Source organism: Lottia gigantea (assembly GCF_000327385.1).
Source record: "Lottia gigantea unplaced genomic scaffold LOTGIsca_54, whole genome shotgun sequence".
Taxonomy (NCBI): domain Eukaryota; kingdom Metazoa; phylum Mollusca; class Gastropoda; family Lottiidae; genus Lottia; species Lottia gigantea.
The window spans coordinates 1,342,079-1,356,883 of record NW_008709848.1 but is presented as its reverse complement, the minus strand read 5'-3'; the positions used below and the strand labels follow the sequence as shown (position 1 = coordinate 1,356,883).

At 32.0% G+C, this 14,805-nt stretch overlaps 2 protein-coding genes across 2 annotated transcripts; one reads left to right on the top strand and one right to left on the bottom strand.

The window, feature by feature from the left end:
• The first annotated feature begins 405 nt into the window (after window positions 1–405).
• LOTGIDRAFT_206938 (hypothetical protein) lies at window positions 406–8,393 on the top strand. The gene is made up of 16 exons (XM_009062957.1): window positions 406–536; window positions 881–1,016; window positions 1,252–1,415; window positions 1,678–1,734; window positions 1,990–2,069; window positions 2,286–2,481; window positions 2,912–3,089; window positions 3,458–3,582; window positions 4,224–4,380; window positions 4,684–4,773; window positions 5,054–5,168; window positions 5,433–5,610; window positions 5,897–6,031; window positions 6,385–6,501; window positions 7,337–7,473; window positions 8,048–8,393. Exons 1-16 carry the CDS (start codon window positions 462–464, stop codon window positions 8,052–8,054), a joined length of 1,947 nt encoding a protein of 648 aa, XP_009061205.1. The 5' UTR covers window positions 406–461; the 3' UTR covers window positions 8,055–8,393.
• A 698-nt stretch (window positions 8,394–9,091) lies between these two features.
• LOTGIDRAFT_219556 (hypothetical protein) lies at window positions 9,092–14,120 on the bottom strand (the record flags this gene model as incomplete). Its single annotated transcript, XM_009062956.1, has 9 exons — window positions 13,754–14,120; window positions 13,137–13,265; window positions 12,717–12,881; window positions 12,287–12,445; window positions 11,615–11,854; window positions 10,672–10,850; window positions 10,337–10,428; window positions 9,970–10,112; window positions 9,092–9,570 (listed from the first exon to the last, which is right to left on the bottom strand). The coding sequence occupies exons 1-9, from the start codon at window positions 13,857–13,859 to the stop codon at window positions 9,092–9,094; spliced, it is 1,692 nt and encodes a 563-aa protein (XP_009061204.1). The 5' UTR covers window positions 13,860–14,120.
• Window positions 14,121–14,805: the final 685 nt, after the last annotated feature.

Genomic DNA, 14,805 nt, shown 5'->3' with positions numbered 1-14,805 from the left:
TTTATGATATGTCATTGTCATAAAAATTATTTGTGAGAAAGTTCAAAACTATACATTGAGAATATATCAAACATTATTTGATACCATTCAAAATTATTTTTCTTTGCGGAATGAGATAAATTATTTTATAGTGAAGAGACTGAAAAAGCGGTGTCATATGTTTTCTATGCTGTAAAATATTGCCCGGGTACAAATACTGAATTTCATAGAATCTGAAATATACAAGAAGAGTTAAGAAGTCGAAAGCTGCTTGAAAAAATTGTCTCCAAGATTACATCCGTATTGATTGAAATCATATTTTCAAAGGAAAAAACAAAAAAGAAAAAACTCTAGGAGGGGTGTAAAATTTCACAGTACTTTAATCACCGTTAAAGGAAAGACAACTCAGCTTGGCGGCAGGATCGAATGAAAATAAACAAGAATTTCAGGATAAATGAGATTAATAAAATATAGGCCTAGTCATGTTTCATGAGATCCTATTTGCCCTGTCTGGAAATTCCGGTGGAATTTTTCAGGATAAAGGCGATGGTATTCAGGTGAGACCACTGGCATATTGTATCAAGCATCAATGAAAATACAGGAAGAATGAGGGATGGAGGGGGGGGGGGGGGATTCATGTCGGATTTTGACATTTGGCAGAGACAGAATGCTTAGCTCTATTGCTTAAACACTGCAACAGTAGCATGCAGAGCCAGTGGTTTCAGCCTTTTCAAGTTGAACCCATCAATCATTAATTAAAATGGTTCCCACTCTGTCCACTATCCATGTTGTTAAGTCATTGTTAGGATTGAGATGATGTTTTGGCATTTTTGGTTTTTCTTCTTCTAGCTTTGGATCAATGATTTAGAGAAGATTTGAAGTTAAACATTGTTTATTTCAGGTGTTTTCTGGTATACCTTTCATTTGCAAAGCCGAAGTAGCAATTCTAAATGATTTTGGAAAGTTGGGCACCCATTTTAGAAACTTTAAGAATTTCATAGCCACATACAGTTCTATGCTTTCTGTTCAGCATGCAGGTAGGCTCTAGTTTTTAATCAACTTAGGCTGCAAATATTCATGGTAAGCCCTATGGATTAAGTCAACAGGATGAATAATGGTTTTGTCTGAAAACTTATTTACTAAGTATCCAGATGAAAGACTTTGGATTTTGAAACCAACTGTGAAAATATCAGATTCTTTGATAAATCAAAAAGAACTGTTGAAGGATCTCCTTAATGTTAAATGTCAATGATACATAATTTTATTTCTTAGCTCTAAAGAGGGAAGATAAGCTACATGGATTATATTTAAAGGCTGCTTGTCATGGTTTAAATAATGTCTTGATGGATTATAGACAGACATTGTTAAAATTAGAAGAGGATTTTTGTCATGACCCTTTTTTACCACTTTCTCATTATCTATATCATTTAAAAGAGGTAAAACCAGATTCCATATATATATCTTCTCAGTTTTAGAATAATATAATATTGTTGGAACTGGCAGTATGTCTGGAACATGCAGCTTTTGGCTTCATCACAGTTGATAAAAGATTGATGAAATGCTTATGGATTTTTATTCAATCCTTTTGTATGGTTAACCTATGAATTTTTTTCGTCATTTTTGCCATAAGTGGATGCAAACTTTCTTTAATTTGAGATTTTTGATTTCCTTTTTAACGTGCTAATCTATACTTTCCAGTTTCAGTTACTTTTTCCTGAGATAGCATTAGTTATAGAACAGATAAAATCTCATAAGGTATGTTCTTGTAGGATTTTTTAAGGGAGCATGTGGACTATCTGATCTGTGTGAAAAATTGTATCTCAGAAACAGGAATTTTCAAATCAGTAATAGTGCTCACAGGCCTTTTTATCCCTGTTTATCCCATTATTATCTGTATTTGAAAGTTACATTGACAACATTGTCTTTTTTGAGAGTCCACAATCTTGGTGAGCAGTGAAGTTCATAACTGGAAGTAGGTTATTTATATATCTTATAATTTATTTATTGCAGGCACATGGTTGTTATATTCTAGATATTTTACACCGTGCTTCTATCTGTGGTCTACCAACAGTAAAACAGACTTTTAAAAGGTAAGATTATTTTAATTATAAAAGATTTGGCATGTAACATGCCATAAAGATGTACCAAATAAACCTTTTATAAACCTTATTAACAATGAAGAAAAGAATGTAAAGTTGAAAAACCCACTTGCATATCTAAACATGCATTTTTGAAATCAATCAGTGGTGTCTCTAGTAATAGTAAATAGTAATACATGAACTTAATTTTAAATTTTTGTTTTACAGGATTCTACATGATTGTCACAAGGTATTATATAAACAACTATGTGCCTGGTTATTACATGGTACACTACTTGATTCTTATAATGAATTCTTTATACAGAAGATAGATGGTGAATCTCAGAACCTATCATTGACTAAATCTACTGATACAGGGGATGATGACTATGGTATTATGGGTATTACAGGTAGACAGATGCAGGTACTTGTTTCTTCTTTTAAAGGAATTTTGTAATGTAGGAACACATCTTTTGATAATGTACAGTTTCTTAATCCAGTTCCTGCTGTGGTAAAAAGTCCATTTATTACAGTACCCTCTGTCACAATTTATAATATATGATTGACTATGTATTTATCTTTATTAGCCAGATATGTCCATAAAAGTCACAAAATGACAGCGGTGCTAATAAATGATTTTACAAAAGCTCATCTTATGAAGGTGACATTTGTTTTGTACATTAATTCCTATTCAGAACAGTTGAACATGTGTTTTAACATTTTATATTTGGACTGAGGTGAATAAGAACAGCTAGCAAAAGTATATCATCTTTAAAAGTGATTCTGCTAATATTTTCATACCCAATGTTACAAAATGACAGTATGATTCCAATTTTAAAATGTATTTATTACAGAGAGCTTTAGATATTTCTACACCAAAACATATACCAACAAAAGAACATTTATTTGGAATCCAAGCTAATCTATTACCAGGTTATATTCCTATCAGAGTGGCTTCCAAGATTCTGTTTGTTGGTGAATCCATACAGATGTTTGAAAATGAAAAACAGACGTCAAAAAATTACTCCTCAGGTATAATATGGAATCATTCTGTTTAATATCAGAAAGTTTAGAATCGTAAAAACTAATGCCTGCATCAGTTAAAAAATTCAGCACCATAAGCAGAAAGATCTATTTTTTTTTTATTTGATTTTGTTTTGATTTTGTTTTGATTTTGTGAACTTGGGCCAAACCTCATGGTTTTTCATAGATTATCTGCACATATATATCACAAAACATTACAAGTAAGATTGCATTTAAATTAAACAGTTTTGGGTTGTTTTGATTGAAACACATTAAGTTAGATTGCTCTCATAACTAATATTTAAAGTGGAGTTGTCCATAAAAAAAATAATAGATGTACCAATGAAATCATCTCATCAGCTTATTTCCAATTCTAGAACCAATATTAAAGAACAGAATAGATGAGTTTACTAAAGATCTTCATGAACTGTCCAAGAGAGAGGAATTTAATCTGATGGCATTTGAAAAGATTATAGATAAAATAAGAACCTATGTAGCAGAGGTATTTAACAATTAATATTACTATAGCCACTACTGTTGAATTTTAGCTCACATCCAGTACAACCAAATTAAGTATTAACTCCCATCCAGTACCACCAAATTGAGTATGAGCTCCCATCCAGTACACCAAATTGAATATTAACTCCCATCCAGTACCAACAAATTGAGTATGAGTTCCCATCCAGTACCACCAAATTGAGTATGAGCTCCCATCCAGTACACCAAATTGAGTATTAACTCCCATCCAGTACCAACAAATTGAGTATAAATTCCCATCCAGTACCAACAAATTGAGTATTAACTCCCATCCAGTACCAGTAAATTGAGTATTGGCTCCCATCCAGTACCAGTAAATTGAGTATTAACTCCCATCCAGTACCAGTAAATTGAGTATGGGCTCCCATCCAGTACCACCAAATTAAGTATGAGCTCCCATCCAGTACCAGTAAATTTAGTATGAGCTCTCATCCAGTACCAGTAAATTTAGTATGAGCTCCCATCCAGTACCAGTAAATTTAGTATGAGCTTTCATCCAGTACCAGTAAATTTAGTATGAACTCCCATCCAGTACCAGTAAATTTAGTATGAGCTCTCATCCAGTACCACCAAATTGACATCGATTTTGATTTGGTTCCTTTTCAGCATCTTTGGGTATTAATAGTAGAAGAATCTGACTTGAGGAACCAGTTGAAGATTATTAAGGATTTCTTTCTTTTGGGTCGTGGTGAACTGTACCTAGCTTTTATAGACCAAGCTCAACATTTACTATCATCTACTGCTACTTCTACCACACAACATGGTAGGTGGTGGAACTCTGTTAGAATGTGTTGGGCCCTTTGATAACTTATCTTCAGGTTCTCACAGGCTTGAATAGTTCCTTCTGAGTGTCTGAAACTTAGTAACTGATCATGAGCATGTACATGTAGTACCAGTATATAGTAATTGTAGATAGATCTCTTACTTTTCTAAAACATTGTCAACCATATTCAAGATTGGTCTTATCATTGGTCAAAACAGTCCCTTTGCATTGATGTAGGAAGATTTAGAAAATAACCTAAAGAACTGTGGAATAACTGTCTCAAAATTGTTCTATTTATTTTAGATATTAATTTGGCATTTCAACAAGCCTCTAGAAATGTTCTGATGCAAGATGAGTCTCTACTACAGACCTTTACTTTAACCATTACATTAAGTAAGTAAACACTATTATGCTTTCATTAGTCCAACAAGGTGCTAAAAAGATGTAAACACATTGATCTTTTTGGTTCAGAATAGAAAAGCTCCCATTTTTCAGTTACAGCCAATAGCTGCATTTGTCAACTAGTTTATGACAGGTAATAATGTTCCATTATGTTGAAGAATATTTTAAATTGTTACCTAATGAAAGCACAAAACAATTTATTTTAATCGACCCTGAAGGTGTCTAACAAAAGCCTTTATTTTGCCTAGACTCCAGACTGTTTTTGTTTCAGAGACTGGTTCAACTGAATCAAGTTCTGCTGTAGAATCAGGATGGAACTGTTTAGGATTACAACATTCTGTTCAGTGGCCGTTACACATTCTATTTACACCAGCTATGTTAGAAAGGTAGTGTTTCAGGCATAAAAATTCATCGAATTCGAGGAGAATCCTGATGGACTGTCACACAGACAGTCTGTGATAGTCCTTCGGATGTTGTACTAAAAAATTGTATACAATGCCCCCAAACTATACTGTTAACCTGCAGAAGTGCAGTTTAATTTGATCTCAATGCCTATATCATGAAGTATAATCTGTATAGAGAACAATGTTCAAATGTCAATATATTTTCATACTCTTATAGAAGTTATTTATATAAATATTATTTTCTAGATATGATAGAGTGTTTCGCTTTCTATTAGCTGTAAAACGAGCCCAGTTAGATATACAATCATGTTGGACACTACAGATGGTTCATAAAGAAAAACCTACACAGAAAGAGGAAATGGCTAAATTACAACTACGTACTCACATGGGTTTCCTGGTTGATAATTTACAATATTACTTACAGGTCAGTTACTGTTCATTTTGACATTATTAACTTGATTATACTGTATTTGTTTGTTTATAAATGTCTATTTATGCCAAAAAGCACAACACCGTTACTCTGTTAGTTTACCCTTTTTTAATGCAAATACAGCTTTAAACTGACATTTGTGACTGCAATATCTGTTGTAGTATATGAGCCTAATATTGCTTTTGAGGAACACAATATAGGATGAATTAAGGCATCAAAGAAGTAAATGCTTCATTTTGTTAAAACTGTCAGTTTAAACTATTTTATTTTCTATTTTCAGGTAGATGTTATAGAATCTCAGTATGGTATATTATTAGATAAAATAAACTCTACTAGAGATTTTGAGGCTGTGAAAGTAGCCCATGAGAATTTCCTATCCGCTTTATTAGCTCAGAGTTTTGTTCATATGAAATCTGTAAGTAATTATTATCTGTATAACATTTTCAAAAAACTAGGAAATATGTTCAACAAATAGTAGACCATTCCTTGGAATATGTACCAGAGTTCAAAGATGTCTTGTGTTCTTAGAAGCAGGCAATAATATAACAGAGAGAACTCTTTTGAATGTATGCCAGAATTTTTAAACTGGTGCCTGGTGATTCTATAAACTGGCAAGAGGTGATTGGTGCCTTGTGTTTTTGTATAAGGTTACTATATCATTAAACAACTCTTTAGTATATTCAGTTTGCTAAACTGTACAGTGCATGTGGATGCTTAGTGCACAACAAAATACATCAATTTCTATATTTATTTATTTGATATCTCTAGGTGTCCCATTGTCTACGAGAGATATTAGATCAATGCACTTCTTACTGTAGATTAATACATAATTCATCTACTCCATTATTACCACAACAACTACAACAGTTGACAGATATAGCCCAGGTTAGTTTACATTTACTTTATTACAACAAATTACAACAGTTGACAGATATAGCACAGGTAAGTTTACATTTACTTTATTACAACAACTACAACAGGTGACAGATATAGCACAGGTTAGTTTACATTTACTTTATTACAACAACTACAACAGTTGACAGATATAGCACAGGTTAGTTTACATTTACTTTATTACAACAACTACAACAGTTGACAGATATAGCACAGGTTAGTTTACATTTACTTTATTACAACAACTACAACAGTTGACAGATATAGCACAGGTTAGTTTACATTTACTTTATTACAACAACTACAACAGTTGACAGATATAGCACAGGTTAGTTTACATTTACTTTATTACAACAACTACAACAGTTGACAGATATAGCACAGGTTAGTTTACATTTACTTTATTACAACAACTACAACAGTTGACAGATATAGCACAGGTTAGTTTACATTTACTTTATTACAACAACTACAACAGTTGACAGATATAGCACAGGTAAGTTTACAGTTACTTTATTACAACAGTTGACAGATAAAGCAATGATTCTTGCAATTTCACTAAAACTTAGTGTTTTATAATGTCACTAATCCAAAGTGCCTTATGTGATAACTGATCATAAAACATAGTTTTAGTGAAATTGCATGAACCACAGACATCTGATTGATAATTGGAATGGTGCACATTGATGCTATCAGTGTCCCCGATACACATGAAAAATTTAGAAAACCTCTTTACAATCCCTTTAATGATATAAGGTATGGCTGAATATATTGAAGAAACATTGGTTCTTTAAATATAACCACAAATGTATGTTATATTTTTCAGAAATTCCAGCGTCAGTTTAATTTATTATTTAAAATACTGTCGAGTGTAAAGAATCACAATGCTAGTCCACATCTAGCTCAGTTATTATTACGTTTAGATTATAATAAATATTTTACATTGACTGGTGGACAGTTAGGGTAAGCAGAACTTCTTTTTCCATACACATTGCTTTTCTTGATGAGTTTTTATGTGGCCAAGTTTACATTATATTTCTGATCTACCTTATTACAATATTGAAGGCTTTAAAGCAACACCTTCACTATCATATCACCAATCGTAGCTTCGTTTCAGAAACAGGAATTTTTTAAACTTACATAATCAGTAATAGTGTGTACAGCTCATCGTGTAAATTTGAGCCTTCAAATCCATGTGTATCCATAATTATTCACGTTTGAAAGTTAAAAATTCGACTATGCCATATATAGAAAACAAATATATAGAAATAGAGAGTGAAATTTCTAGTTCGAGGTATATTTGAAAGGATTGTGCGATTTTCGTGTGTTTTAGTACTTCTTAAGACTATTAAAGCACACTAAAGACCCACATCAATCCCCGAAAATGCTGACTGTTAAGTCTGCCTGCATTGAGAGAAATTCCAGGATGCAGATCATATTTAAAGATCACATCATTTGAATATCAGTGTGGCTGTGGCATATACAATTAAGTTAACCTTGAAGCATTCAATAAAATACTTCTTTTTTCTGTTTCCAGATTATAAAAAACGTGTACAAATATTGAAAAGAAAAATGGTTTAAACAGTGCTAATGTGTTGCTTTTTGTGATAATTCATATATTTATAAATTATTTGATCAAATGAAATGAAATGAATGGAGTTTTACGTCCTACTTTTCTGTTTATTTGATCAAAATAAATTTGATGTCTGATCATTGTTTTCTTTACCCATTTTAACATTTTCCAAAGTGCAGCTTCATTCAAATCCAAGAAAGGCACGGAAATTTGAAATTCAGATTTGGTTAATGTAATAGTAAGGCAGAAAAAGAAAATGAATTACAATTACTTGTTATTTTTGTTACTTTTTATTAAAATATTCTAAAATACAAGTATTAGCTTTAGGCTTTTTATTCACGGCAATATTATGATCTTTAGAAGCCTTCCATTCTGATATCAGTTCATTTTGAATTTCTGGAGGTAAAGTCACAAACACACTGTGATCAATGTTGGGAGGAATTTGGATAGTTTCGGCCCCCTGTTGATGATTCTCTAGTTCATTCTGAAGAGGAGAAACATTTTTCTTCGATGATGATGATGATGCATACAGCCTAGAAATCTCTGCCTTTTGCTGCAATGTTGATGATGATTCATACAGCCTGAGAGACTCTGCCTTCTGTGATGACGATTGTTCTGTAGACAGAAAATATTCCATAGATTCTGGTTGACAATGTTCTGAAAATGGTTCACTTTGCCCTAATGAGTCAAATTCTTTTGATAATGAAGGTTCATCACTTGGCAATGTTGGCTCAGGTTTTTGGGGTAATGATAATGTACATTGTGATGATAATGTATCACAATGTAATGATGTAGTGTCTTGCTGTGTTGCCTTCACTGTCTGTGATGTGGGGAATCTATCAAAGAAACTGGCTATTCCAACTTTCGACTTAATTTTGGTCTCTAAATTAGAAGTAGCTTTATTTATCACATTCACCGGATTTTGAGATGCCTTTGAAGTATTCTGAGTGTTCAAAATTTCTTTCTGAATATCTGGTGGTAATTGTTTGAACACCTCCAAATCAATATTTAAATCTTGTAATTTTGATGAATCAAGAATTGGTGGCTTTGATGCGTCAACAGAAATATGGTATCCAACTTCGCACGCTTGGAATCATCATTGTTTTTGTTACTTTCACTTTCTTTCCTTTTCCCACCATTTTTGAAAAAACCCACCATACCATTTTGCCTTCCTACAGCTTTGATATCTCTTTTCTCTTTGTGAAAATTAAGGGTTGGATTGTTGGCAAAAAAACTTTCAATTCCTTTTGCTGGTGATATCTTAGTACTAGAACTAGTTCTTTGGGTGAAAAATTCATCATTTTCAGAATTAGTAGGTTTAGAATTAGGTGAAGAAAAGAATGTAGAGATATCTTTGGAACATGTTTTTAAGAATTTAGTAAAACAGATGTTAATTAATGTAAGATGAAATGGTTTTGTGACGTCCACCATCTTGTTCAATAAGCTAATAGCAAGTTCTACTATTGGTGTCTTCCATGTACTTGTATCTGAAGTAGAAAAATAATAATGGGCTGTATAATTTACATGTAATTTCTATGACACAAAATAGTCTGTATGTTGATGTACAATTTATATTTGTGAAAATATTTAACCATATTATTTGCGATGGCAGATTTTTAAAGATTTTCTCCAGGATAAGAAATTATATTAACCTGACTTATCTAACTCGATAATTGGGAAAATTTTTGATCAGTACAAAAAAAAATATTATTGGGTCTCGAATTTTACTTGCAAAAAAGTAGTAATAATCTGGTCAAATTTTTCTTCTATTAATGAAAACATAGACATGGAGTTAAAAGTTAAAAGTGTCTTGATACAAATCAAAAGCCTTCAGAACTTCCTGCTATTCCTTATAAGTATTTATTAATAATACCCATGTAACATACCTTTATTATTAAAGATAGTTTGAGATAAAGGACACTGTCTAGATTCTCTATTACCATAGTCTATCACTAGTTTATCATCTTTTAATATAGATTTTCTTATTGTAACACGTAATGTCTGAGGATTACGGCCATCTTCTACTACCCTGCAACAGAAATTTGGTCAGAATTGGCCAAAGCTTGCATTCAATAATAAGAAAAATTGCTACCATCTGAATTTTCCCCACTGTACCTCATAGCGGGTCATTTTGTCTTTATTGTAGATGACTAAAGTGTTGGATTTTCCTTCTGTGAAGTACTATGTTTGGATATGTTTAGCTCTATATTTCCAAAAACTGTAACTTATAAAATTTGAAAGTTTCCTTCCTACCTTTTTAAAACATTATCCACCAATATATCAATCTCTTTCTCTATATCTTTGATATTATTTAAATCTCGGTAAGAATCTTCATCAGATATAGACTGCAAAAAATTACAGAACTATATTTAGAGACTGGCACATCAATTACCAGATGATATGGACAATGAAGACCTATCCTAACTAAATAACTTGGGCTGCAAACTTGGGATCCAGATTCCATACTGGCAAAGTCCTTAATAATTTCCTCTGGAAATTTTAGGAATACAGTTCTCTAACAATCTGTATCACAAGGTAATAAAAGTTAAAGTGGAATTTAAGGTTTAAAAAATTATCAAAGCCCAGACCTGTGGAAGACCATATCTAACAACAGGTGTATGGTCAATACCAGCTGATATATCTTTGAGAAATTTAGCTGTTTGTTGTCCAAATTCTGTAATTAGTTTCTCTTGATTATAATTATAAAGATCTAAAACACTGTCTATATCTAATACTCTTAATCTTTTACTCATACCATATCCTATACCTGAAATATAATTAATATATCTTGACTATAATTATAAAGATCTAAAACACTGTCTATATCTAATATTCTTAATCTTTTACTCATACCATATCCTATACCTGAAATATGAATTTTTCTATATTAATTAAAAAATATATTATAGAGAAACACTATGTATCATTGAAATACTATGGTATAAAAAACACCAAGTCCATTTGCATCCATTACTTTTTAATGTCCGTTTTTTAAAGAAACATGGGGTACATATCATGCCACTGTCTTTCCAAAAAAACAACAGTGGTTCTATACCAAGTATAATAAATGAACCATGCACTAACGATCTGAACTGCAAAATAAAACCAGAATCCAAAACAACATATTGGCAATATGTCTGTAGAAAATAACATGTTATCTATGATTTAACTTGTTGAAAATATTATTGAACAGCATTTTGAATAAAAAAATTTTGCAAATCATATAAATTGCTCCGGCACATTTTGTTCAACCTGAGAAGAATAATACCTGATTTTTCAACCTGTCAGTGATATGGGTAAGAGGGGCTGAAAAAGTGTCTAGTCGTTTCGATAATAGATCTAAGCACCTAGGCTACAGGCTGTGTAGGTTAAAGATCCGTCAACAGTTTGAAAATAACTAATGCCTCTACCTCATTGCACCCTGCATGGCGTTGCCCGTATTCATTAGCCCACACGTTGAAAAGTAAAAACTCCATTCATTTCATTGATTTTTCAGACTAAATAAATGAATTAATTAAAGCAGTACCCTACCTGGTATATTTCTAGTACTAGGTAGGGAATGTAGTAATTGTAGAGTAAATTCAGGTAACAGTGTGGTCTGTTTATTAGGTTTATGTTTCTCTCCAGCTAGTTTAGCCAATAGTTTATTATATGAGATGCCAGCACAACATGTTATACCTAAATCATTGTATAAACCATCTCTTATTTCTTGAGCTATATTAGATGCTAGCATTATTCTTTGATAGCAACCACAACCACACTGCTTTAAACCTGAAATCATAATTCATTAAAAACAATCATTAGTATTTTTGAACTTCTTTCCTTTGAACTACTTCACTCAATCCAGATCTGACAGTATTTTTCTGTGCATTACGTTCAACTAGATGATGCTATTGTGGAATCCTACACTGCAGGGTTAAATCTTTTACTTTTCACATTCTTTGTAATTGAACATTGATATTTGTTAAAAGCAATGCTGGATATAATATGGCAGTCTTCTATTCGACATCCCTCAACAATTTATTAAACTTTTCCACACATGCATTTTTTCATTCAATACGAAACTATTTATGTATCACTGGGATATCTCATTTGTTAAATTAGGGGTGTTATTTGCTTAATTATATCCAGCTATGGTTTAAAGTTCTAGACCTATTATGATGTCATTGTAAAGCTTTGCTAGAATTGAAAGTCTAGAGTTACCTGATAGGTCTGCCTTATTGTCTTGTATTCCATATAAATGTCCGCTGAACTGACTTGGAGATTCTTTACTAACCCTTGAATTAACAAGTTCACTAACATCCAGAAAATTTTCATCAAATCCTAAACGTTCAATTTTCTTCGTATATTTCAAGAGATATTCTGAAAATATAGACTTTTTGATATAAGAAGTTTCACAGGAGTTAAAATCTGATATTTATTGTTTTAAAGTAAAGTAAAGGAGGGTAAAATATCTTATATTTGAAACTATAAAAGCCTACTTTGTTTCATGATATATCTAGGGCCTACATCTTTGTTAAATTACTGTTTTTTTTGTTTTTTTTTTATCAAATCCAGCATTCTGAACAGTCTTACAATGAGGAGAAATTTGGCAGAAGAATTAACCTTGACTGAAAAATAATAAAGTAATCACCTGATATTTTATAAGACATTTTTCTATATTCAGTTAAATCTTCACCTGATACCATTATCAAAGATGGACATTTAGTTTTGGCATCTTTAATTGTCATGAGTTTGGTGACACCTATTGCTCTAGCTGGGTAATTACATGTTACTATAATATGCTTCTGTTGTATACCTGCAAATATCAATCAGTCATAATACTACTCATATATATAAGGTCCACAAGATAAGTGAACATAAAAATTGTAATATAATTAGGCAGGCTACACGTTTTAAGACAGCATCATGTAATCTTAGGTCTTTTTTGGGTATGACAACAAAAGTGATATCTTATAATGTCAAACAATATCTTTCTAGTTGCTTAAAAAGATTATATTGTTTTCTTTAACTAGAAATCTCACAATGAAGTTTGTGACTTAAAAGCACTTACCTAAAGGCACATGTCTTAAACTTGGATTTCTAATCATTTCAACTTGAGCATAAAAACAGTCCATATCAATATGAATGATAGTTCTGGGATGTTCAATGTCAGTTGAAATTTTCTTGGGAAAGTTTAAATCTGAAGAATACAAAATTATTCATGTGGACATCTTACTAAAAATTGAAATTGTATGTCCCCATAGACATAAAAATCAGGAAAACCACTTTGCAATCCCTATCTTATACTAACATTATACTTTACTCTCTAACTACATTGAGCTTTAAAATGAATCTTATCTCTCGTTTCATAAATATTCATAATTAAATTTTCAAATGTATGGCATTTGTCATTCTGTCTTTTTCGGGTCTATAGAAATTGAAGTTGCATTGATTTTACATTTGAAATAGACACACTTACCTCCCTGAGAATTTATGTGAAAATGAGAAACTTTTTGGACTGAGAATTCCCCTTCTGTAAAATCATTTACAATTGATAACTTTTCCAATGATTAACATTTTCATCAACTGAAGGCAATCCAAGAGTAGTAGGCCTATTTTGTATTTGATATTTCAATGCATTTCATACGAAAATAATTTATTTAACTGTTTATTTCTAATTATCAATACCTGATACTTTTGGAGAATTTCTAGTATTACTGCAAAATGAGCCATCTCCGTCGTTTACTGGTTTACTCCAGTCTTCGTCACCCTCATCAGAATCTTCAAAATCCATAGTATTAGCTGTGGTCTGAAACAATTATAAGAGTTCCCTCCCTTCAATTGTACAGTACTGCTTTTCGGGTTCAACTTCCTGCTTTCCAGTATTAAATGAGGTATGACAACATGCTAAGTCTATTTCTAAGTGATGTAAAATAATATTTGGAATTTCTTTGACAAACTTTACTAAGAATTCGATGCCAACTTGAATCAAAATGTACAAAATTGCCAATATTTTGAAACTTGTTATTTATTTTCATATATCGGTACACCTTTCTCTCCTTTAATTGAAGAGTGGATTAAGGGGGGTAATAATCCTACAATTTTAGTAGACAATATTTAAATCTTTTTATTTGTTTTTGAATTCTTGGTTTGTATTGTTTGACAGGGGTTATTACATAAAAATGGCCACATTTGTCGAAAATATCTATAGGAGGGAGTTTGGGCGTTGGGCCATTCACTGATGTAGAAAAACCTATTACATACAGTCAAGTAACCTAATTTCGTGCTAACCTATTTTTCGTGCATCACCAAATATCACAATTTTTAATCGGCCGAATTTTCATATATTCCCAAGCTGTAATCCAAATTTCAATTGTCTGCTAGAATGTAACCCAATGAACGAAGTCACGTGATAAACTAGCGACTCAGCTTAAAATTGCATGCCATCATAGCAGATTTGATACAATGGTAATTTTTAAGAGGGGCTCAGGTCTGAATTCTTACATCATGTTAGTCCACAATCAATAAAAGTTGTTCCTTCCACAAAGCCTCTATACTGCCTCCCACGGGCAAATTCCCTTATATAAGGCTAATAATTGGAACAAAACCTGCTGTTCTGATACTTTTGCTGAGCAGATTAGCCATAACGAGGGATATCGGTTATGTCTTTTATTTTCGCTGCTGTATTTCCACCGTCTCAAAATCAAGTCATTGCGAATGTCGTTTTATACCTTGACTAC